This window comes from Micropterus salmoides, unplaced genomic scaffold (assembly GCF_014851395.1).
Source record: "Micropterus salmoides isolate LMB-PRFRI ecotype aquatic unplaced genomic scaffold, ASM1485139v1 Ms_hic_scaffold_324, whole genome shotgun sequence".
NCBI lineage: Eukaryota > Metazoa > Chordata > Actinopteri > Centrarchiformes > Centrarchidae > Micropterus > Micropterus salmoides.
Window position 1 is genome coordinate 1 of NW_024042529.1, and position 24928 is coordinate 24928.

Consider the following 24928-nt stretch of genomic DNA (forward strand, 5'->3'; position numbering starts at 1 on the left):
CATGAGCTATGCTAACTAAATATGAATATGTATGACTATTCTAGTTACATGTTTCACTTGAGGTATTTTCTTTTTGCTGTGGAGACAAACGTTTTCCTACACATGGCCCTGCCTAGGTACAAAAACATGAGTCCCTGACCTATACTTGTCAGTCTGCTGAAGGGTCTATTATAGTAAAATGTTTGAGATCCTCTTGTGTTATGTGCATTGACTTACATGTACAGCGCTTCACCCAGTAAAGGCAAAAAGCATCTCATGAAAACAAGTGTTCTCACTTCACTTCACAATCCCTATCTCTGACTTGATGGTGCAAGATCCATTTGCCTCACCCACACTGTCACGAGGACTGATGTAGTGATATATGTCACACACTGCTGAAAGCACTTAGAGCATGCTGTAGTACTGTATCTTTTATGATGCAGATAAAACGTCCTGAACTTTGCCCTGTGAATGCCTATCTGCTAATTTCACTAAGACTTAGATCCATTTGAAAGTTTTAGATAATGTTGTGGAGTGTTGCTATTTCCCCCAATTAAGAAGCAAAGCAGAGCAGTAGAGAATCAGAAATACAGCATGTGACCCACCAAGAAACAAAGCTGGCACATTTTCAGGCAGGCCGTAAACACAAAAGGCCTTTAAACCAAAACTGGCCTATTAAGCAGGACAGCAACTCATTCTACAAACATGGCCTAATATGACTGGGATCCAAATGAGAAATTCAGAGTGTTGCCTGGGACCCAAGCTCAATAATGTTCTCATTAGGTACGCCCTGAGAATTTCACTGTAAGCCCATGACCCACTTACAGCCCCAGACCCAAAACAAAATGGCTCCTACAATAATGTATTGACTTATTATATCGCTGACAGTCCTTCCAATAATGAATGAGTAATGATGTTGTGGAAGAGGCAGTAGGTTAATGCAAGGCTAAATTCACTGATAAGTTGGCAGAGGCCAGAACAGTGGGGATAATCATAATGGAACAACTGTGGATACATGATATGGCATCTTACTTTCATCCACTTTTCATCTTTCGGTAAATATGTGGGCCTAATGTTAAAATAATGTGACTAACAATTACTGTATAACTCTCCGGTTTGCTAAAGGCACATTTAATAGATAATTTAAATGTAACAATTACACAGATAGGATGCAAATTTTAAAGGACACCTGTACAGAATAACACAATCCAAGTGTCCTGCAAAGAGTAACATTATGGTATGATATTATGATTTTCTGGAGGCAGAGATTCAATTGTATATTTAGAAGATCCTCACGAATATAGCGTCTAGATGGGGGTTGTAAGCTGTATAAATTTTAAAGCAAATTTTATATCGGGCTGTATAAATGAAAGTGACTTGAAAATAACAAGCAAACCAAAAACAGTAACACCACCATTTGCACACTTCTTAGTCTCAACAAAAACAGAACTTATTATTCTCAAAGGGAATATTTACTGGACTTATAACAGGTGTACATGTGAAGTTAGTGAGTCCACAGCACATTCAGACTGTTAGCCTACTCATGTTTGTGATTGCATGATGACATTTGCAGAAAATCATATACCTTCATGAATTGTCTGACATTAAAATACACCACATTTACTGACATAAGCCTATATTGACTCTTCACTAAAGGACCTTAACGTCAGAAGTGCTCTCTATTACACACATGGCCCGTAGAGAAATGAGTTCAGCTTCTCCATTCATTCACATTTTCTGTTCCACAGGTAGGGTATTTTCAACACTGGTGTGGCGTTAGTTTGACGTGACACTCCCCCCATAGTCGATGGGAGGCCGACGTCACCCTGCCAGCGGAGGAGTGGATGGCCTCTGTAATAAAAATACATGAAGAGAATTGAGGAAAAGGAGAAGATTGGCCGAGGGGGCGAAAAACAGCAACCACACCGCGTTTAAGCCTTTGTTTTCATCCCGCTACTGAAGCCGTGGACGTGAACACCTTTTAACACAGACTGGGATATATTTTGGTTGCGGCATCGAGAGCTCCTGGCAGAAATGCAATGTTATGCGTGGCTTTCTTGGGTCTTTTGAGCAGGCAGCGAGAGATAACTGTACTGTATCCCAGTCTAGAGGATTGGAGTGAAAGTCCGCCATATTCTGCCTTACCACGCCCGGGAGTCGAGCCATTGGAAAATAAACCGACAGCTGTATTCATGGGTTTTTCCGGTTGCCCTCATCCACGGACGACAACTTGAACGCAGGTGATTTTGTTGGGCGAAAAATAACAACATTGAAGACTTCGAAGAGAGAAGGCGCGGATGGCAACGCTTAACGAGATCACGCAGAGCAATACGGAGGATGTGTCTTAAAAGGATCTGTTGATCATATTGAGAAGGAAAAGCAGATTACACCAATTAAGATTGGACAGATATTCCACTCAAACCGCTTTGGACACTATTTTGAAGCTGTCGGAAGGCGAGCAGAAACAGGGGGGAGGGGGGGGGGGTCAATAATTTCTCAAGTATCCAGTTTTCCTTTCCACCACAATCTGTGCGCTGTTCAGGCTCATTATAAGGGCGTCCACGCGTTGTTTTACCACAAGTAGGCCTGCATGAGGACATTATTTGGCATTCACAGGCCTCCGTTTGTTTGTTTGTTTTTTTTTACTCTGAAGAATCTGAAATCTGAATGAACCACTAAGAGGGAAAAGCAGAAAAGTGCGTGTTTTGGAGAGGGGGGGGGAGCAGAGAGAATGACCCTGGAATCCATAATGGCGTGTTGCCTCAGCGAGGAGGCGAAAGAAGCCAGGCGGATCAACGACGAGATCGAAAGGCAGCTCCGCCGGGACAAGAGGGACGCACGCCGGGAACTGAAACTGTTGCTTCTCGGTAAGCTGGGCGGGGAGGGAGTGGGGGGAGACAGATGTAAAGGCCAAATTCCTCTCAACAGAAATACCTTTGTCGGGCGGAGGGGTGTGTGTTGGGGAGTCTTTAAATGGGACTTCGCACTTGAGTGAAGTTGGGGAGTGAGCTCTTGACATACAGTATTTTGACTTGTGAGTGGAGTGCAGAGATTGGCAGGTTAGCAGACAGAAGAGATGCCTCCCTGCCAGGCCTTTAGGGCTGCTGGTGTAAAAAAACACCTGATTTGAATAACTGCGACCTGTTCCTGTCGAGGAAACAAATGCTTACCAGTTACTACGGGCCTTAACTCTTACCTGTTACCTCTCCACACTGGCCTGACAGAGGGCCCGTCCAGGTGGTGTGCTTATGAGTGTGTCAAATATGACTGGGCCAAAGTCTAGCGTTTTATTGGGAGTAATCAAGAGATGATTGCAGCTTAACACCTAACTCTTGCAATGATTAAATCACAGGTGTCAGTCTATAGAGCAAGGTTGGAAGCATGCTGTCCTATCATTCACACACATATATATATATATATGCTCATGTGATGGTATGCTCATGGACCCACCTTTTTATATATTTATTTTAATCATTCTCAAGTTGCAGAGACACAATGAGTTGTAGTAGATGCTTCTATTTATCTAGTTTGTCTCTTTCATCCACGGTGTCTTAATACCTAATCGTAAAATAATGGTGCCATAAAATATTAAAAGCTTTTGCAATTATTTTATGCTACCTGTGCATTTCTACAGTGTGGGGTTGTGAAAAGGGGGGCTAGGGTTGTAAATGCTGTCATGATGTATTAGTCATACTGGAGAAATCTGAGGAAAACAAGTCATCTACTCACCATCCCGTTTTAAATTAGATTTCCGACGAAAAGCCCATTAGCTGTGGTGACCGTGGTTGTGGAGAGTGGTGTCAGAAACCTCTCTTCCTGATCCGGCCCCTTTTGAGAAAATGCACGGAGGAGAAGGTGGTGGGGCAGTCTGGAAGTTAAAGTCACATTATCCAGACTACTTCCTGAAGAAGGCATGTAGGGTTTTTTCCTTACATGCCTTCTTCAGGATGTCAAGTGATGCTTCAAGAAAGTTTTAAGGAGAAAGCGTCCCCCTTTGCCCTCCTTTTAGTACAAAATGATGAAATGAATTCCCATAAACAGAAATCGAGGGAGCTGACTGCCACCTCCCTTGCTAACTACGGGCAAATAATTATGTTGTTGTTGCCCACTAATCTCTTTTAATACTCAACAATTTGCCCATTGTGCAAACACATAAATAGCCAATGACCCAATCCAAAAAGTGGTGATGTGTAAGTTTGAGTACAAAGCTGTATTTCTCATAAGAGTAAATGACATTCAGTCAATTATTAGTCAGCACAGGATGCTTACAATTAATGTCCTTGAATATTGAGTTGCAGGGAAGATACAATCCATTAAGTAGCAGAGTAAACCCTTTCCTGTAATGATGAACCATATATTTGATTTCTCTGTGACAAAACGAATAACATTTATGTTTTTTTTTTAATAACAAGAAAGTCACATTTTTCCAGAGAATAGATTCTACTCTGTGCGGCAATCATGAGTATAGTTTTTTGACTGATAGGTAGTTGTCTTTTCGGTGCGGAGTTGTCATGAGGTGTTTTAGGGACAATTTAAGGGGTGGCATTTAGAGGCTGACTGGAGTAGGAAATGTGATAGGAATATGGTCTAGGCTACACCATGATAACTGACTGTCGTGAACAAAAGTGAAGCTCATACATACACCAACACACCCATGTCTCAGCTCACAAAACAATTATGGCTAAATCCACCATTCAGTCAATAGTGTACATTCAATCAAAGTGTACATTTGTTGTGTTGTGTGTGTACATTCAATCCCACGCAACACAAGAAATGAGCAGGTTTTTAAAAAAAAACATTGCAAGCATTTAATCCATCCTCTGTGCATCTCATCCATTAAGACGCTGTAATCTAATAAGGGAGATGAACTCACATTAACACTCATTTAAACTGGGCAGATGACCAGTGGAGGAGTAGTTGCAGCGGGAGGAGAAGGAGTAGGTGGTCAGGGGTGGATAGTATAACACTCAGGAGCTGTCTGGCACACGCGTAGTTTAAAGCCAGCTAATGAGTCAGAGATACTAAAGGCTTCACTAAGAAAGGTGACTCAGGAAAAGTCCAGTAAAAATTTATGTCCACCAAAGCAGAAGAACAATGAGGCGGGGCATCTCCGCCAGGACCAACAAAAATTTATCTCCTTCAGCAATGTATGAACATAAACACATTGATGTTGTCATAATCCTTCAGAACAGCTCATGCTTCTCATTGTTCACAAGGAAAGAAAGCACTGATACGTTTTTTTTATTCTTCCGCGCTGGCAGGTCTGTCTGTCCCTATCCCCGTTCTCACAAACACAAAATCTCAGGAATGCCTGGTAGGAATGTCTTCAAATTTGAAATTAAAATTTGGTGCTCAAAAGTAGGGATGGGCTGGGATGGATCTATAATTTTTATTGATATTGATACCCTTAGTGAGACTGCTTAATGATCCGAGGCTTTATTGATACCACTATTGATACTTTACTATTATTATAGACGAGACCCAATGGGCATGAAGTAGGCCTGCACTGTATGAGTAAAATATTCAATGTGCGATAACATTGTTATATTTTGAGATGATATATCACTTGCAATAAGTAAACAAATTTTGAAGTGTTCATATTAGTTGCCTAGTTCTTTTAAAATTAATTAAAGGATTAGAATTGAATATTTTAAATACAACTAAATGTTTCTGGAGCAGCAACATAAATGTTAACAACAGCAACTTCACTATATAAAGCAAATATGGGGCCTCTCAATACTGAGTGATGTTTAGAAAGAATGAGAAACTCTGACATCAGTCAGCTTCTCCTCACTGCCTGTAAGTAACGTTACCATGTAGAAGGAGGAGCGGCTAGTTTGTCTCAGCCAGCAGCTGAGTTTGCAATTATGTGCCAAATTTTAAGACCACAGACCAGTCAGTGCTACAGACAGACTGCTTTCTATTTAGCTTGTTTTTAATATTTGGCTAATGCCAAGCTAACGTTAGCTGTGCTTGTATAAAACACACAGGATGAGAGACTGACGACAGAGATGATTAAATTAACCCTTTCTACATGTTTTCTTTAAAGACATGTTTGTATTGATAAAGTATTTTACTCACAAAGGTTTTATTGTACATACAGAAACGAGCGTAGCTGTCGTCAACTTGAGTAGTTTGAAGCTAACTTAACTTCACTTGTCTCCACTGCGACTGAGTGGCATCTCTCTGCTGGCCGCTGTGTGTGTGAGTGTGTGAGTGAGCCGACAGCGACTGCAGCCTGATGCTAAACAGTCCCGGGCCCGTTTAATACCGCGTTTTGGTGCTATCAATAAATAAACATTAGTTTGCTTATTCACCGTGTTTTAAGTTAAATCAGATTAGACACTCGAGCCATAACGTCACATTGACCCGCTAGTCTTGATAACAGTACTGAAAAGTCCTTATTGATTTTCAGGTTTTGAGAAAATTTGGAACCTGATCCTTTTAGAACTGGTATCGATCCCCATCCCTACTCAAAGGTCAAGGTCACAGTGAACTCATAAAACACATTTTTGGCCATAACTCAAAACCACATTTCACAGTTGATCAGACAATGAATTGGTTACATTTTGACCCAAAGGTTAAAAGGTCACTGTGACCTCAAAATGACCTTGACAAACATTTTTGGCCATAACTCAAGAAATTATGCAGTTATTATGACAAGATTTCACACAAATGTTTAATGGGATACAACGATGAAGTGATGACATTTTTTACCCTAAGGTTAACTATACTGTCATAATGTCCTGAAAAATTATTTAAAAAAAACACTTTTGTCCATTATTCAACACTATAACTGAGGGCCAGATTGAGAGCATGTTTCACAGTTGGTTGAAACTTTTGACTCATTGTGAGCCATAATTTAAGATTGACTGTGATGACACAATGAGTAAACAATGACTAGCACAGTGCAGGCTTTCCTCCATCTCGTCCATTCTGATTTTCACTTCCTGCGTCATAGTGAATTTCGAGCGTCATCAGAATCACGTGACTGCAAACAATGTATCTAAAAATGCCTGGAGAAAACAAAAGCACCACATTTTGTGAAGCTATACTTTATAAGGTACCATATATTCCCTGGAATCATACATACGTGTCATTGATATAGTGATAACTTCCATTTAACCCCAAAAAATCCACTTTATCCCTTTTTTATTTATTGAATTCCTTCCAAATATTTACTACATATATTAAATGAGACAGACATAGATGTAAACTACAACTTGACTGGTTAGCGGAGGCATAGAGCTGCAGGGCAGTAACTCTATTGAATTAAGTAATTATTATTTAACCAACAAGGCCAACAGCTAGAACAAAAAGTAGTTGCATATCATGAACTTTAAATTTTTGTAACTTATGCCATGCTTAACAATGGAAGTTTAGTGAAATAACAGAACTCGGTGGTTGAAAAACTGCAGCATGTGGCGTGAAACTAAGTTGAACAGACTCTTTTCACAGCAGACATCTCAACTTATCAAACACAGGTGTAACTAACAGCGTTAATTGCTGCATTTTAGGCAATGAAAGGGAACCGTCATTAATGTTATCAGATCCAGCTTTGCTTTTCTTCTTTCAAGTCAAAATGTGTGCTGTGAAAATCGTTGACGAATCTGATTAATTTGGGAACAACACCAGTGAGCACTGACACTAGCAAGATTCAGATTTGCAAGATTTATTCCCAAAGCAGAATAAACATGGTTTTCTTTTGGTTTTTCAGAAGCAGTCATGTCAGAAAAAGTTTAGGAACCACTGACATAATTGATAGACACATGCTAGCCAGGGGAGGACATAAGATAAGATGCTAACAGCTGACATGTACCTGAACAGCAGCCAGATTATAGTTTGTCACAACACATAAGCTAAAATGGGCATACCTCCAAACAAAATCAGATTGTTTCAGATTAAAGTGGTGCATTATAATAATATCAAGTGCTGAAAAGACCTTTGACTTTGACATATTTCGGTCAGAGAAATCAGGCAGAGTTTGGCAAATCTGGCAAAAAATGAGCAGGTGAAGACCTGCGTATTTAGAATCTTCTGTGGGACGGAAGTTGGCACAGGTGACGCTCGTTGCGAAAGTAAGGCTCATTGACTGAGCTGCTCCACTGAAGGAGTGGTAAACAATGCTTAAAGGGCACTTGACTAGTTTTTTGAGATAAAGAAGAGCACTTCAACCTACACTTTCATTCTTTATGCGACTATCGCCACTGTGACTGTAGATGCCATGGGAGCAAATTTAGCTTTAAACAACGTTTATTTGATCAGTAAAACCTTGTTTCATGGTAATTACATGTTGAATGATGGTAAAAATTATGAATACCACTAGACTTAGGTTGTTCTCTTGTCTTTATTTTTGAGGAAAGTGAACTTTAAGCATGACATTAGGTCTGGAGTAATGTAAAGTGACAGGGGCTCAATTCCATTAACTGCAGTCATGGGAAGTTCATGATGAATGAAGAGAGAAAGGCAGCAACTCTAGGAATGGTAACATAGCGACTGACAACACAAAATAAATAGAGAATCTGTGTTCTTGAAGAAAGGGAATGGGAAACTGAATTGGTTTGTGTTAGATAGTTAAGATAGTATTACTAATTAGACTCTGTACTAATATATTGTAATGCGGTTGTGAGCATGGGTGTAAGGATGTTTTGACATCTAAGACTAACCAGATTCCCATGATCCTTTGTATGCCGTCAGTGTTTTGCCTCAATGCTTCGCCTGTATGGAACATGTTTACTGTACATACATGACACACTAACCTGAAACTGCTAACAAGACATGTACAGTGTGGAGTCTCTTAGGATGGTAGTGTATTTGAGTAGCTTATTATTTGACATCAACCCAACAATTTATAGGTTTACAGGTTATTAGTTAACCTCACAAAGTGGAGTATACTGGAGCTGAATCCATTAGTCAATCAGTTAGGCCCAGTCCAATGGTAGAAAATGAATCTACCAACTATTTCAATAATAAGTTGTCATTTTTAAAGAAAAATGCTAAACTTTTATTGGTTACAGCTTCTCAGGATTAGGATCTTTTGGGTTAGGACTGTTGGTCGGTTAAAAGAAGCCATTTGAATATGTCACACTGGGCTCTGACATTTCATGTACATTTGTCACAATTCTGACATTTTATTGTCAAAATGATCAATTAATAAAATTGTAGTATCAAAAATGACAAATAATTAGCTGGTGGCCTTCATTTAACCCTTGTATTATATAGTAAAATTGAGCCAGAGAGACACATCATTGCTGCATAGTACTTTCTTGTTGCATTTCTACATGTTTTGCATGCATCTGACTGGTCTGGTTATTTGGAATTAAGATCTCAAACATCTGTTGACAATCAAAAGGGTTAAACATGATTAATTATCAGGCTCGTCTCCATCTGCTAAATTGATTTAAAATTGCTCAATTACAAAAGTGGCACAGCCCAGCACGAATCCTCAAGAGCCCATTGGACCTACTTTATGTTCCCGTTTACACACTTGCACATACACAGAGAAAATTAGGGACAAGTGGGATGACAGGATTTGGAGGTATATCAGATTCAGAACATCACGAACAACTTGGATTATTAAATTATGTCTATAGTCACATAAAATAGTTGCTAAATTAGGCTCAGATTTTGCACAGCTGAAATCATTGCACCATTACAACATGTTTCAATCTGCACTTTTCCCCTCAAATTGTGCATATCATTTGTCAAAAACGTTTGCAAAAGTGTTGATCTACCCAATCACCGTCAGCTTATTTTATTTGACAAATGAAAGCTGTGGAAACTTTGTCAAGGCTCCGACTGAAAAAAGTCCACCAAAAACGTTTAATGAGCTTTTAACAAACACATGGTTGTAATTGGGAGTGGAAGCACTAAAAAGATGTCATATGATTTTTGTATGAATGCAGCCAAGTCAACAGTGCGGCAATAGAAAGTGCAGAATTAGGGAGGAAACTATAGCAGGTCATAATATGTTGTAAATCACTTGACATAGTATCAGCATGTCAAGTTATGTCTTGCAAGGCATTGCCTAGAAATTTGCTGGTGCAGCCTTAAGGCTGTCTACCATTACCCTGAATCGATTTGACACCCACAGGAGTGAGTTTCTTTATGAAGGTGAAAAACAATCATTTGGATGTTCAGCAAATGGAACATTTCTACTGCCCAATAAAAGATCAAGTTCAGTTTCATTACATAGGATCATTCAGTCTTGACCTGTAGTTTCACACACATTACTGCTTAACACTATCCTTGGACTTAATTTAAACATAGTTGTTATCTTTCAGTTCATTAAAGTGCTTTCATAGCCATATTTACACTTCAGATTTAACATGGCAGAGAGGGAGAAGAGCTTTCTTTATCTAGTCATATACTGACATTTTAATGCAAAAACTCAAAATCATATTCAAGTAAGATGGTGAAGGGCTAATTTTATGGTTGTGAGCTTGACTTTCCTGCCAATACCTGCTGAAGTAATCCTGTAAGAAATCTGTTGTAACTGTAGTATAATCCTATAGTTTTCACTTTAAAATCAAAACCAAGCAGTGCTATTAACTACGGTCCGAAGGGTAAATCTGAAGTAATCAATAGTGTTTTCCAGATCTGACTACTGCACAGATGCTACAGACTGTAGTTAGAGAAACACTTTGCATTACCCCCCCCCCCCCCCCACACACACACACACACACTCTGTGTGTTAACTCTTTTCTTCACTCATGCATTTTTTATAATGTGTACATAAATTATAACCTGCATTCTGTATTTATATGGTCCGTATCAGTCTGAACAGTTGCAGCGTCCAATCAGTAACTGATATCCAATCATAGACTGTATCCAATAAGACGGTGTGTTGCCCAGTAAAAGACTTCCGATAAGGCTGCTCTTACGTATCCTCGCTCAGAGTTCCCTCCTCGATCCTTGATCCTCACTGCTCTGAGCAGAAACTAAAGCTTTGGGACAGCCTGCAAGATGGCGCACTAGAAGGACTTTCAGTTCAAGCAAGGATTGAGGAAATATCAAATAAGAGACTTGAGATGTACTCTGTGTATAGCAAACACTGTGGTTTTGTGGTGCATTTAGGGGCTGTCGAGATGTACAACTTCAAAGACTTGTCTTGTGGCTAATGAACAACAGCTTTTTCAGTGGAAGAAGCGACCACATTTAAACATTCCCTTTGTTTAATATATGCTGTTTGCTTTACCGTTTTTTGTTTGTGACAGCGTAGAGTGTGTGTGTGTGTGTATGTATGTATGTATGTATGTATGTATGTGTGTATATATATATATATATATATATATATATATATATATATATATATATATATATATATATATATATATATATATATATATATATACTGTACAAAGGAGAGTAACACTAGGTGACAGTGGAATGCAGGACAAGTCTCTTGGCCGCTGACATGCAGAACACACACATGCACTCCTTCCTGCCAAAGTTGTTCAAGAGTGAGCGGCGAGGTAAAGTTAGACTGTTCTGCTGTCTGCCAAGATTCTCAGTGAACCAAAGAGAAACTACGCCTCCAGCTCTTCACACCCAAATAGTCCCTGTCACCACTGAGAGGAGAGAGATGTTGTTCTTGGTTTGTCACCAGACCAAGAACAACAGGCTGGGAGGAAAGTAGCCAGCAGCACATAATATAATAAGAGTGACTGACTGAGTACACGAGTGAGTAAATAAAGCCAGGATTCAGTTTCCCCGGAGTGAATTCTGATACCTGTTTTGTAAAATCTGAGAGTGCACAAGCATTGCATGACAGGATGTTAAGTTGGGACTCTCATTTAATTCCTATTTCCTGTTTTTATAAGAAGCATATTAATTTATTTGTTCACGCAGTTATACAGTCATAAATTAAATGTGAAAATATAAGGACAGTGTTGATCTGATTGTTACTGTGGTTGTATGAGGTTTTGTGTGTTTTTTTGCCTGACACCGTGAGGGGTGTTTTTCTAGCCTGATCTGATGCTTAAGAGCCAGAGTTTCCCCCACAGTTGGTAGAGAAAAAGAGAGGATTAAATAAACAGTGAATATTGGACATATTTATAAATTATAGTGATCTTATCTGCAGGAATACCAGCAAGATTTTTATAGCTGTCATGTAGTTGCTGTGTTATTTTTAAAAATATGACTTTTGTTATGTTGTTGCAGTTCTTTCTTTGGCCACACGGGTCCAGGAAAGTCATAAATGACTACATGTCCATTTAAGGAGCGTGGACGCTGACGCTGTGTGTGTGTCGTCTAGTTAAATGAAACCCCGCACAAACCTACAAAATTAATTAACTCTGTTTACGGTGTCCCTTTTCCCTGTCTACTTTCTCAGGCACCGGGGAAAGTGGAAAGAGCACATTCATCAAACAGATGAGGATTATCCACGGCACCGGCTACTCCGACGAGGACAAAAGAGGTTTCACCAAACTGGTCTATCAGAACATCTTCACAGCCATGCAGGCCATGATCCGAGCCATGGAGACGCTCAAGATCCCCTACAAATATGAGCACAACAAGGTAAATGAGATCCTTCCACTCAAGCCATTTCAAATACCTCAACTGAAACAATGACTATAGTGAAGTGTGGCCAGTAGAAATGAGGAAAAGAGAGAAAGAAGCAGCAAAGTGGCCACAGTTTATTTTGTTTATTTTTAGAGTGCTGTCTATCTTATTTGAAACAGCCATCCATAATCGTTTCCTGTTCTTTTTGACACTTCCTGTGTCCTTAAAGCGCTCCAGCCCTCCATCACACCCTGTGTATTTGTGTTTGCTTGTGTATTTCTGTGTGCTCAAATCCATGTGTGCATGTACACACACACAAATACACGTATGCAGATACACAAGAGAGACTCTCCTCACACAAAGTTACTCTCTGTGTGACTTCAGTGGGTCCTTTTTTTTTCATTTGTGTGAGTTACCCTTGTAGTCATAGCTTTGGGAGCTGTTACAATGACCTCTTACCCGCAGTTCATTCCCTGTGAGAGTGACACATAAAAGGAAGCGGAGCGTAGTTGTCATCCCCTCGGCAATGCTTTTTATAATGAGACAATTTCAGGTGAAAGCTGACCACAGTGCTTTAGCTCCTCCCTGCCTGGCCACAGTCCAGTCGGACATTGTTCTCTCATTGTTCTCTTGTTCTGGTTTTGAGATTTGGTTAGGAAGGGTTGTAAAATTATTTAGTAGATTTTAGTGATATATCCAGAACTCGGATCACAATCGTGGGATGTTACAGTAGGATAAGAAGTATTTCACTTGTAATGCAAAGAAAAAAAGTGTAATAAAAACTGAAATTGTGGATATTGTAATTGTATTACAAATGTATTTTGGTGAGTCACATTTTATCAGCATTGTCATCTCTGTAAATGACATCAACACATAGACCAGTTGCCATCGGCTTAATTTCATTAGAGGAGGGAATATACAGAGGCTTTCTAATACGTTACAAAATTAATTCTTAAAGGGTGATTAATCAAACTTTATTTTCAATTACGATATTGGCGATTATGAAAACAGATAATCGAGACAAAACGACTATTGTGTTGCATTCAGTTTTGCAGTGATTCTCTTGATTGATTGTGTTGTAAATCCAGCGCACCTTTACGTCGGTGCCCTCTCTAAAAGCCCAAAGTCACTCTCAGGCTGGCTGTGGCTGTGATTTAATTGTCAAGGTTTATGATTACGCCCTATCACGATTAAGCCCTATAAATCGTGTTGAGTAATCGTGTTCTCAATATTTACCAAAATAATCATGATTCCTAATCCTAGTAATAGTGTTGTACGATACCAGTCACCTCTGTGGAAGCATTGGTATAACTGTCTTCGCGCTTTTGTAGTTGTGCTTTGGTATTTTAGGAGGTGTTGTGTGTCTGTTATGATTTTGTGTGTTTTTCTGATGGACCCCGAGTCTGACAATAAAGTTAAAATGAACTGAACTTATGATGATGATTATGATTTTTGCCACAACAGAGCAGCCATACTTCAGTTTTAAGTATTTGGTTATGTATTTCTGGATAGTCAGGGCAGACCTTACAGGCGGATTTCTGAAGGTAAAGCAACAGCTTGTTGCATAACCACATGTTGGTTGCATTTGTACCACTGTATATCTGACTTTATGTTTACAATTTACAGACAGCTTTTAGTCATAACAGCTTATTTTTGTAGACTGAGGATTTGTGAAAGAAAGCATTGAATTATCACACACTGTCAGCACATTTAAATCATGAACCTTCATCAGGCATCAAATTCTCAATATAAAAACAATACATCTTTATGCTGAAGAGCAACCAATGAAAAGGGGGAGCCAAACCTCAAACACCTGTTCATTAGATAGCACTCGGAATAAACTATGATATTCAAAATAGCACCACAACTTGGATTTATCTTGAGCAGGCACTTTTTGAATCTCTGCCGTTGTGCTGGATCATCATTCTCTGTGTGCTTTCGCTTCCCTCATGCTCATAAAGAATGAAAGTGAATGTGTTTCAGCCCAGCAATTTCACCATTGTTTTACCCACTTTAAACACCATAAAAACCAAGTACATCCCTCAAATAGGCTGAGTAAAAACAATGTCACTGTAATCGGTTTTTATTAGAAAAAAATAAGAGACAAAAGACATTTAGTAATTAAAAGTTTTAAATTCCAGTTTACCACCAGCTCCCTTCATACAGCATACTGTAATCCAGTATATGGACTATCAAAATGGCTTTTGTGGGTTTAGTGTGTTTGGTATGTGACATACTGGGATACTATTATCCGAGGAAAGTAGTTAAGTACAGCAAACAAAATTAAGTGTGCGATGAAATCAGAAGTTATGTGTACAATGCAAACTACTGAAAGCCTTGTTGACTTTGCATTCAACATCCCTGTGCTCTCATATACATACGGCCGAAATGGGAACTTATTATACCTTTTTGACAAACGAGTTCGCTGACATCACTAAGGAAGTGAAAATGAAACATGTCGATCGTATTTACACAGATTCAGTGGGCATTTATGTAAGGACTGTAGGCTAATCAGTGTAGTGTGTACTGGTTACCTTCTTTGTCCTTTTATGACATCTTTCTTGCTCATTTTTTTGTTATTCTTGTGGTAGTTCCGGTAGTTTGTAAGAATAAAGAAACTGATAAGAGACAAAGAGACATATTGGAAAATAAAACTCTTTCCTCTCCACCGTAGATTATTTCAAAAGGTGTAATATCATGGCCAAGTCTAAATGTTTCAGTCACATAAATATTTTACATCTTTTACTCCACATCCATTACAGCACTTTAAATAAGTAGAACGTTAATTCTTTTGTTTTAATTAATTCATACTGTATGACTATACACTGTAGGTTATCCTAAGTAAGTGAAAAGACTTGGATAGGGGTTAGATGATGATTCCAATGCATTGTTATCCTATCATAATAGCTCCCTGTTTTATGATAACAGCTGGTCAAATTACGTCTGTCCAGCACAGACGTAATTATACATCGTAATATAATATCAGTGCAGTATGTGAAAGAGGAATCGTTTCAACTTTCGGGAACATGTTGATCTCTTGTCATGAGACACAGGAGAGTTTTAATTGGAATCTAGGACAGCAAAACTTTCCCCTTAATAGGCCCAGCGGGATTTGAGCTTCAGATATCAGGCCCATGCCTGGGGGTGTAAAGACATTGCTGGATATAGAATATGTGAGAAAATAAACTTGTGATAATTAGGCCTTTCACAATTATCAAAAAAGCTTGATGAAGTTTTAAGAAAGGAAGTATTACTTTTTGTTTGGTGTTGTTAAATAAAGATGTGCGTCTCAGTAAAGCTGATGATACACGGAGCAACTTTTAGAGCAATGGTGCTGAGCAATGTTGCCGTCAATGGTAATGAGTAAAGATTACTACCGTAATCCCCTTCCCCCATCACTCCGCCACCCTCCCCGCACCACCGCTATCCGTTCAAAACCTAGTCTGACTTGGCACCAGCAAGATTGCTCAAAAAGTTGCCCCGTGTATCATCAGCTTTAGTCACTGCAGCTTTTCCTTTGTTTCTTCCCTCCAGGGCAACGCCAACATTGTGAGAGAAGTGGACGTAGAAAAGGTCTCCATGTTCGAGAATCCTTATGTAGATGCAATCAAGAGCTTATGGAATGACCCAGGCATCCAGGAGTGCTATGATCGAAGGAGAGAATACCAACTCTCAGACTCCACCAAATAGTGAGTAGAATGGAGTACCACACAACGAATGCAGATGTTCGATATGAATTGAATTCAGGCTTATAAGAAATCTCAGGGAAGACTTTTCTAAAGGTGTTTTAAGGTGAAACACAAGACTTCCTTGAAGGTACTGTGTCAGCACTAGAGACACATTTTTTGGTGGTTTCCGTGATTACAAATACACATCCTGGTTAATTTTCTCCCTCTGTGTGTGTAGTTACCTGAACGCGTTGGACCGGATCGCCGAGCCAGCCTACCTTCCCACTCAGCAGGATGTGTTGAGGGTTCGAGTCCCCACCACGGGCATCATTGAATACCCGTTTGACCTGCAGAGTGTCATATTCAGGTGAGGGAAATATATTGAGGATCAGAAAACATAAAACAAAGGAACATTGTAAATACTCAGCACAGGAAATGCAGGGAAATGTTAAACAAAAACACTTTTGTTTAGACGCCATAGCCATTTATATAAGTATAGAATAATATTGATCCACAACTACTGACTTGACCTAAAGAAGTCCAAGTCTAACATTCCCAAAGTTTTTAGTCTACAACAAGTGTGTGTATGTTTTTACATTTTACTCTCTATTTTTACTCCAGGACTTGTAAAAGAGAAATATTGTACCTTTTTTATGCAACTTTATTTATCTGATGGTTGTACTAAATTCATCACAATGCAGATTAATATTTTATATGTGACAAGTACATTAAGCTCATAAAATATACATGCTTTATTAAGATTTAAAGTACCCAAAAGTAAAATTATGAATGCTTAACATGTGGCTGCTTTTGTTCACACCACTTTATAACAATGATACACTTTAACTCAAACAACTTCACTGAAGCACACTGAACATGCAGTTTCACTTTTGATTCTTCGGTATATTTTGCAGGAAATTCCCCTTGTCTTTATCTCGCTTAGGTGGAATTATGGTCATAGTCACAATGTTAATATTCAGCTTTTCCTCAGCTGAATATTAGAATCACTTTGAAATCACACCCAAGGATCACCATTCATGACGTTTGATTGCACATTTTTAACGGGCTAAAGGTGCTCGAAAACTCATGAAACTTTGCACGTATCAGAGCTGCCCGAAATTACCTCGATATGGGTCTCATGCAGGGACTTGGCAAAATGGCTCGCTAGCGCCCCCTACAGAGCAGCTCCCGCAGCACGTTTCACCTAGATGCACAACAATTTTGTGGCAGATGTATCAAGTCAAGATGTAAAAAAAACAAGCCTCTTGGAGCCATTCCCTAAAGAATCCTCCTAGAGAATTAATCAGATCGACCTCAGACTTTCACAGTGCAATCTAAACACACTGCCAAAGAAAAGCTGTGAGTTTTTCCTTGGAGGCCATGCCTGTGGCGTTGAAGTTGTTGTAACTTGAGTATACACGGTCAAATCTGTACCAAGCTTCACATGTTTCAATTAGTCCCACCCTGAAGTCATCTACATTCAAATATTCAGTCATTGTCACAGTAGCCCCTACTTGCAACAGGAAATGATAAGTTTTATACTTTCACGTATTCCTCCTGTCAGGTTGACCAGATCCACCTCAAATATCAGATATTCAAACAGATTTCCAATGCTTGTAGTGACTGTTTTCTCTCTCCTGAATGCTGCTGCCACAACAGGATGGTGGATGTTGGAGGTCAGAGGTCGGAGAGGAGGAAGTGGATCCACTGCTTTGAGAACGTTACGTCCATTATGTTCCTGGTCGCTCTCAGCGAGTACGACCAAGTTCTGGTGGAATCGGACAACGAGGTGAATAATGAATACACACGCACACAAAGTGTTTTTAGATTTATTTGTGGCGGACAACAGCAAGTCAATTTATATTGTTTGTGCAATGCACATTTTCAAAAACAATTTCAGCTATTAAAACGCTTTATTATTTTCTGTGATGTGGAAGATGAGTTGGCTCTGAAGATCAAAAGCTATTCCTTAATTAAAACAATGGAAATCAGGTTCTCCTCCTGCCTGGCTGTGCTCCACCTTTTTTTTTTACTTTGGAAAGCATTTGTAAACAATCAGGCAGCTGTTTTGAATACTCCTCGGGCCAGATCTCCTTCTTGAGAGGATACAGCATGTGTGTCAGTTTGTTAAAGTGTATTAATGAGCAGGTGTGTGTTCGTGTGTGTGTCGTCTTGGTTTTGTGCCCGTGTGTTTTTCTTCCTTTGTTACTGTGAGTCCACAAAGACTGACCAGCTGCAGGTCTCCGTATTCTGTTGTCAGTAGATTAGTTTTTATATTATATAGGAAATATTGTCTTTAGCAGTCTTAATACAGTGCAGTACCGGCAATGTGATATCTAAAGCTTGCTTTCAGAAGGGTTATTATTATTATTATTATTATACAAGTGGAGAAATTAAACTCTTGCAGGTGACTTGGCCACCGTTCTCTGATCTTTGCTGCTCTCCCTCTGGTGTGGTAAAACGTTTATTAAAATCTGTTCTTAATGAATATGAAAGACTGTGGTTTAATTAAGTGATGTTCTCCCCCCCCCCCCCCCCCCGCACACATATTCACACACTCTCTTTGTAGAACCGGATGGAGGAGAGCAAAGCTCTCTTTAGGACAATAATCACATACCCCTGGTTCCAAAACTCCTCAGTCATTCTCTTCCTCAACAAGAAGGACCTGTTGGAGGAGAAGATCATGTACTCTCATCTGGTCGACTACTTTCCAGAGTATGATGGTGAGTCACAGCAGCATCGTGTCAGCCCAGTCCATCCCAAATTTGAAACATCTGAATGAAGCACAAAACTCCTCTTAGCTGCTAGTTTGCACACCATGACAGGTCTTCTTGCCAAGTTTTCAGCCAGGTTTCAGCTGTAAGAAGTTTTAGATCCATATTGATATACTTAATAAATATATACTATATACTTATGAAACTGTTATTGGCTTATATTGATAATGTGTCCATATATTGGTGTGTACTACTCAGTAATATATACTGTATTATGCTGGCAAACATAACACCTAAATACCAAAAGTATAATCGTCTCATATGTTTGTAGGATTATGACCATGCTGGACATATTGTTCCGCTAATTAGTATTTGACAAGAATTGCAAAAGAAATGTCAGACTGACACCCAAATTCTGCTTGATACATTTTATAGTATTTGACGTATCTGTGATATCTTGGTTTAAAAACAAGTGCCTACGTCTGAAATTTCATGTATTTCAGACATGACATTTCTTCTTAAATGTCAAACACTTTGAAATGGATCAAAGTAAAACTGATTGTTCATTTGTGAAAAGCCTTCTGGATTACTGAAGGCAGTAGATGTCGTCTTTTTGACTGTTGGGGAAAACAATCGGCTTCTAACAGGAAAGCTTTCAATAATCCCGCTGGTGTTGACAAATGCACAAACAAAAATGTTATAATTGTAGTAAAGTAAAGTAATTTGTGCTCATTTTCTTGAGTGAACGCAGACACTTGGAAACAGTGTGGTGTTATAAATAAATCAGGACAGGTACCAAAAAAATCAGTACCTTATAAACATCTGCATCTTCAGAGTATCGAGTAGACTTATTGTGGAATGCACTAGCCTGCAAGAAAAACAAATTATGCCAGAAGGATTTTGAACTTATTTGTTCCCCTAAAAATAAGTGTCTTTTTGTTTTGGGTTGAGTGAATACAGACAGTGTATAATGGAAAAAAACAGTTCATTGTACCCTCTGGCAAGTGTATTCATGGAAACTCGTCTTCCCCCTCTCCAGGTCCCCAGAGGGATGCCCAAGCAGGGCGAGAGTTTATCCTCAAGATGTTTGTGGACCTGAATCCAGACAGCGATAAGATCATCTACTCTCACTTCACCTGTGCCACCGACACAGAGAACATCCGGTTCGTCTTTGCCGCCGTCAAAGACACCATCCTGCAGCTCAACCTAAAGGAGTACAACCTGGTGTAGAGCGGAGCAGGGCTGCCAACAGGAGGCCCTCAACACACACTGACTGATGCAATCTGTGAAAAGATAGATCATATACACACACATTAAAAGGAAAATCAGAAGAAAAAAATCTAATGGTTGCATAATACTAATTTATTTGCCATTTGTTGACCTCTTGGTCCCCAAGGGGTCAACAAAGTAAATGTTTTATTGCTATTTAAGGAGTTGATGAAATATTGGAGGGGGGGGGGGACAAGATATCTGGAAGGGTTGGGGAGGCATTTGCTGTTGAACATGTACAGCAACGGTCCTCATTTCTACGCTTGACAAAAAGAAACAAACTACTTTGGGGGCTTGTTTTGTCTGTCAGTCTGATACATCAGAGCTGTAGCAAATGCAATGTGCTCCCTCCCTCCCTGCCTTTTTATAAACAAGAAGGAATTCAATTTCTTTTTTTTTTACCCTCCCTCATTACCTACCAGTTCATTCTGAAGATTCATCCATTTACCTGTTTGCCCAACCAGAAATGATGTAACAGATCTCTAATTGACTGCTTCCTGTTTTTCTTTTAAGGACTAATTGGCAAGTCTCTTGATGAAAAGGCATAAACTGTGATTTTTTTTTTTTTAAATGATTTCATATCAATTTGGTATTGATTGACTTAAATCATTATTATTATTACACTGACTTTGGTATCATCCGATGACTAGAGCATGTGTGACCGTGGAAGTATATTCTCCACATTTTGGGGAAAGTAGCCTGAGTCCTGTGTTTAGTGACAGTCATGTGACAATTCTCCAGCATTGCCATAACCATGAAGTTAAGAAGTGTGAGAGAAATTTGGCTTTTAAAAACGCTGTGAGTGGCCACTTGAGAAGGCACACAGGGACCTCTTCTCTGTCATGTCATGAAGACCATGACGGTGCTGGCTGCTTTACACAGACTGAAGGAAGTAATAATTTATGAGACAATGTTGTTAAATGATTTATGTTCAACTGTGCCACCTTAACGCTTTTTTATTATTGTAATATGTATATTTATTGTCAATGCCAAAACAACTCACGCACCAGACTCCACTTTGCGTTGTGTACTACTTTAATGAAAGGAATAAGCGTTGAGGACAGGAAAAGAGCAGGGTGAAAGAGCACAGAAGGAGCGGAATGACTGACCGACAGTTTTTGAAGTATTCAACAAAATCAGAGAAACTGTCCAATCACAACCTCGGGTGTGGCTACAAACCCCTCCCCCTGGCCTACAGACTATCCAGTCACACTTTAGCTGTGTCTATTGATGATGGCTTTCTTGACTGTTGTAGTTTAATAGCAGTGGAGAATACATTTGGCTTATATTCCTATGTAAACGGGCTGAGTGTTCATATTCACTTGTTACCAAAGTAAGCCCTTCTAGTTTTTGATTGGCTCCTCAGATTTGCAGTTGCTCATTCCCAAGTTACTTTTAAGAATTTTTGGAAACAATTCCCTTGAACATAAGCCTGTAATTTACATTTATTGTGGCATAGTGCAATTATGAATGCTATAATCATTGTACATACATCTCTCTCTCTCTCTCTATATCTATATCTATATCTATATCTATATATATATATATATATATCTATATCTATATATATATATATATATATATATATATGGCAGCATCTCTGTTGGCTTTGTAATCATTACGTTTTTGGCAGATTGAATGTGCGGTATTGAAAATATGTATCTATGTAATTGTATTGTATGTAGGCTAATAACATTTTGGGGGAAAAAAACATATTATTTACACATTTGGTTTTGTTTCCTTTTTTTAAAGAGAAGAATGTACACTTTGTGTTTTGTTTTATTTCTCAGCACAGAAACATTGTTCAGCTTCAGAACAGCATAAAGAGGAATATTATTATCCAACAACCGATCAATTCGCATGCCAGTACATATTGTAGCTGGTTTGTTAAATTGACTTTTATATGAAAAACTGCAGACTAACTACAATCTACAGGGCTACTTCTAATAGTTTAGTTCTTTACTGGCTTCAAGAACTTGACATTTGCACTTTTCATATAGGCATAGTCACATCACTCATTGATTCTTATTTTTTATGTTTGATTTCATTACTCACTCAATAAGTATTCATGAACTTTGATATTTAGTCTACTGCACACCTTGTGATCCTGAGCACTCCCCACCCCACCGCCAACCACCTTTTGTAGGCAAGATGTTATTTTTAACACGTATTAGTAGAACAAGGTAGATGTCAGGCAGGTAAAGTGTTGCTTGGGCTCAGATTTTGTATAAAAATCATGTTAGGGACTGTGTTAGTAGATTGGAATGCCCCCCCCCCCTTTACACCCCCGTCAAATGACCCTCCACCCAGATACAAACTCTGTATTATAGTGTGTCAGAGTCCATGGCTTACCAATGAACACAAACGTGCAAAAATGACAACCATTTGGCTTTATTAGGATGGTACATTTACAGGTGCTTTCTTTCTTTCTTTCTTTCTTTTTTATTTCTTTTATCTCGATTGCCTCCATTTCATTAGAATGTACAGTATTATTTTGGACTTTATTTATGAAATGACTACATAGGAGATATTACACAACAAGTTCACATGTACATACTGCCTTATTGAATAAGCTGTGCCTCTGAAATCCATGCAAGGCACCTGTGTTTTTATGAGAAGTGAAGTTAGTGCATCCAATAATTTCCCCTTGTGCAGATGGAGGATTGTTCGGTTTTGGCTCTTTGTTATTCTGAGCTATAAGAAGACCTGGGAATAGCTTTGAGTTGTAGCTTATATGACATTGTTACCAGAAATTATCAGCACGTCATGAGTGAACTGTAATCGGAACACACTTTCTATTGATTTCATAATGTTGCCACATCAAATTCATGTCTTAAAATCCACGCCACAGTGCATTATAATGCACTGGACTGCCTGATGTGACTATGATTAACAGTGCTCCTACACATCAGTATATGTAGAATGTGCCTGTCTGGTCTCCAAATCACCAGCAGCCACCTGCGGACTGTTTTCTCGCCATTTGGCGGTGGTTTCGGCATCTACCAGCCACTTTGGCAAGTAACCAGCCCTCACTTGGAGGTCCTGTTGTTTTCAGATATTTCAGCTGGCTGCTGAAATTGCATACAAGGACGGTTGATTTTGGCAGGCAACAACCACCTCAGCAAGTTCATTTCCCATCCAATTCACATTGTACTTGAAGTAAATCAAGATCTTACAATAACCACTTGTCAACAGCAGTAGAAAAAAGCGTGGGGGGGGGGGCAGCAGCTCGTCACACATTTTACTGAATGTTAAAATGGTGTTAATGTAAAAACTGCTTGTTGCCAGAGGAGATGTTTTGAAGCTGAACTTTAGTTTCAACTTATCAGAGTTGCTGATCACTTGTAGAGCTGCAGCAAACGGTAACTTGTCTCTGCTGTTGTAAAGTGGCTATTTGCATTGTCCTTGTTACTTAAAGGGAAAATCCTTGTTTAAGCAATTTGCTGAGCAGAGACCACACATCCATGTTTGTGAGCCTCAAAAAGTCATTCAGAAAGCTCAAGTGATAAAGAAATGACAAAAGCTGGAGTGTTTCAACTAACAGATCTAAGATTAGTGGGTTTTTTTACACAATGATGACAGTATATTATAATCTATATTGTGTATATGTTATACTGGCAAAAATGCTAATTATGATAGGATTTCATCAGAAAAATATGAGCCACAAAAGACTGTTTCCAAGATTTGTGAGTGATTTGTTCATGTTGGCATGATTACTCTGAGGGAGCACATGTGAGTTACCTTCCGGCTGGATTTTCCCTTTAAGACACCACAGACTCCAGCTGGTGTTGACTTGCTGACACGCATTGTTGAAAACCTCTGCTGCTGGTTAAATTTCATGCAGTATGATCAAGAGCAGCACAGTGTTACTTACAGTATATTGTGGGCTACGTTATGTGGAACCGCAGGGTCGCGTGTGGGGAAAAATAACTTTCTATAAATGGCTCTTTGCTCAAGTCTTAGCCTACTTTTTTTGGGTTTCTTTGTCTCCAAATAAAGAAGATATGAAGTTTAATGACTCATTTTGAAATAGTGCTATTATGATGATCTCCAAATATGTACCGTGTTTCCTTGTATCCTCCTTCAACATGTTTCTTTTCAAAAGTATGTCGACTCTGATTTTTCTTTTCTGTAATGTTAGTGATATAGCTGCCATTTGTACAATGTGGTTAATTCAATGTCTTTAAATGTATATCATTACTCCCCATCATAGTTCAGGTCTGTGACTGATATATCACAGCCTGAGCTTAATGCTTTGCCAGACGTCCTTGCCAGTTGTGTTTGAACTCCATTTGTATTACACTTCTTACCTCTGTCAAGCTCTGAATCAAGTCAAAGTGAACACAGATGTGAGTCTTTTTACCCTATAAAGTTCAGAATGTTCCCCAAGCATACTGCCGAGCAACATGTTGGGTGAAGTTACCCCTTAGAAGTTATTTTAGCTCTTTTCCCCCCTGTTAACTGAGGTAATCAATATTTTTACATGCACATAAAAAAATCTCAAAAAGAAAAAAGTGAGACAACAATGCTTTTAGAGAAAGATGAAAACGTGGCTGACAGGGAGCTGGCTTTGTTTACTTCCTGGTTTAAAACTACTAACACCACCATAAATTAAGTTTATTTAGATGCAAGAAACCTTTTGGCTGTAAATCAAGGCAACAGCTCCAAGAAAATCCTTCCCATTTCATAAAAAGCCATTGATGTTCACATTCTAAATCATGTCTTCATGATCACAGGGAAGATGAAACAAATTCGCCATTAAAAATGACTCAACTTGACTGAGTAGAGAAATGA

General features: G+C 39.0%; 1 protein-coding gene and 1 long non-coding RNA gene across 2 annotated transcripts; one reads left to right on the forward strand and one right to left on the reverse strand.

The window, feature by feature from the left end:
• Positions 1 to 1094: 1094 nt before the first annotated feature.
• On the reverse strand, positions 1095 to 3909 carry LOC119884167. The gene is made up of 2 exons (XR_005440949.1): positions 3709 to 3909; positions 1095 to 1830 (listed from the first exon to the last, which is right to left on the reverse strand). It is a non-coding gene; the product is annotated as an uncharacterized LOC119884167 (long non-coding RNA).
• Positions 1830 to 24241, forward strand: LOC119884166 (guanine nucleotide-binding protein G(q) subunit alpha). The gene is made up of 7 exons (XM_038694628.1): positions 1830 to 2846; positions 12314 to 12498; positions 16018 to 16172; positions 16390 to 16518; positions 17811 to 17940; positions 18721 to 18874; positions 19905 to 24241. The coding sequence occupies exons 1-7, from the start codon at positions 2711 to 2713 to the stop codon at positions 20093 to 20095; spliced, it is 1080 nt and encodes a 359-aa protein (XP_038550556.1). The 5' UTR covers positions 1830 to 2710; the 3' UTR covers positions 20096 to 24241.
• The last annotated feature ends 687 nt before the right edge of the window (positions 24242 to 24928 follow it).

Excerpts from the sequence above, each read along its gene's own strand:
- LOC119884166 (XM_038694628.1), top strand. The coding sequence starts at position 2,711 with ATGACCCTGGAATCCATAATGGCGTGTTGCCTCAGCGAGGAGGCGAAA. Across the intron at positions 16,519-17,810 it reads CTGCAGAGTGTCATATTCAG|GATGGTGGATGTTGGAGGTC; the intron begins GTGAGGGAAATA and ends CTGCCACAACAG. Across the intron at positions 18,875-19,904 it reads CTACTTTCCAGAGTATGATG|GTCCCCAGAGGGATGCCCAA; the intron begins GTGAGTCACAGC and ends CCCCCTCTCCAG.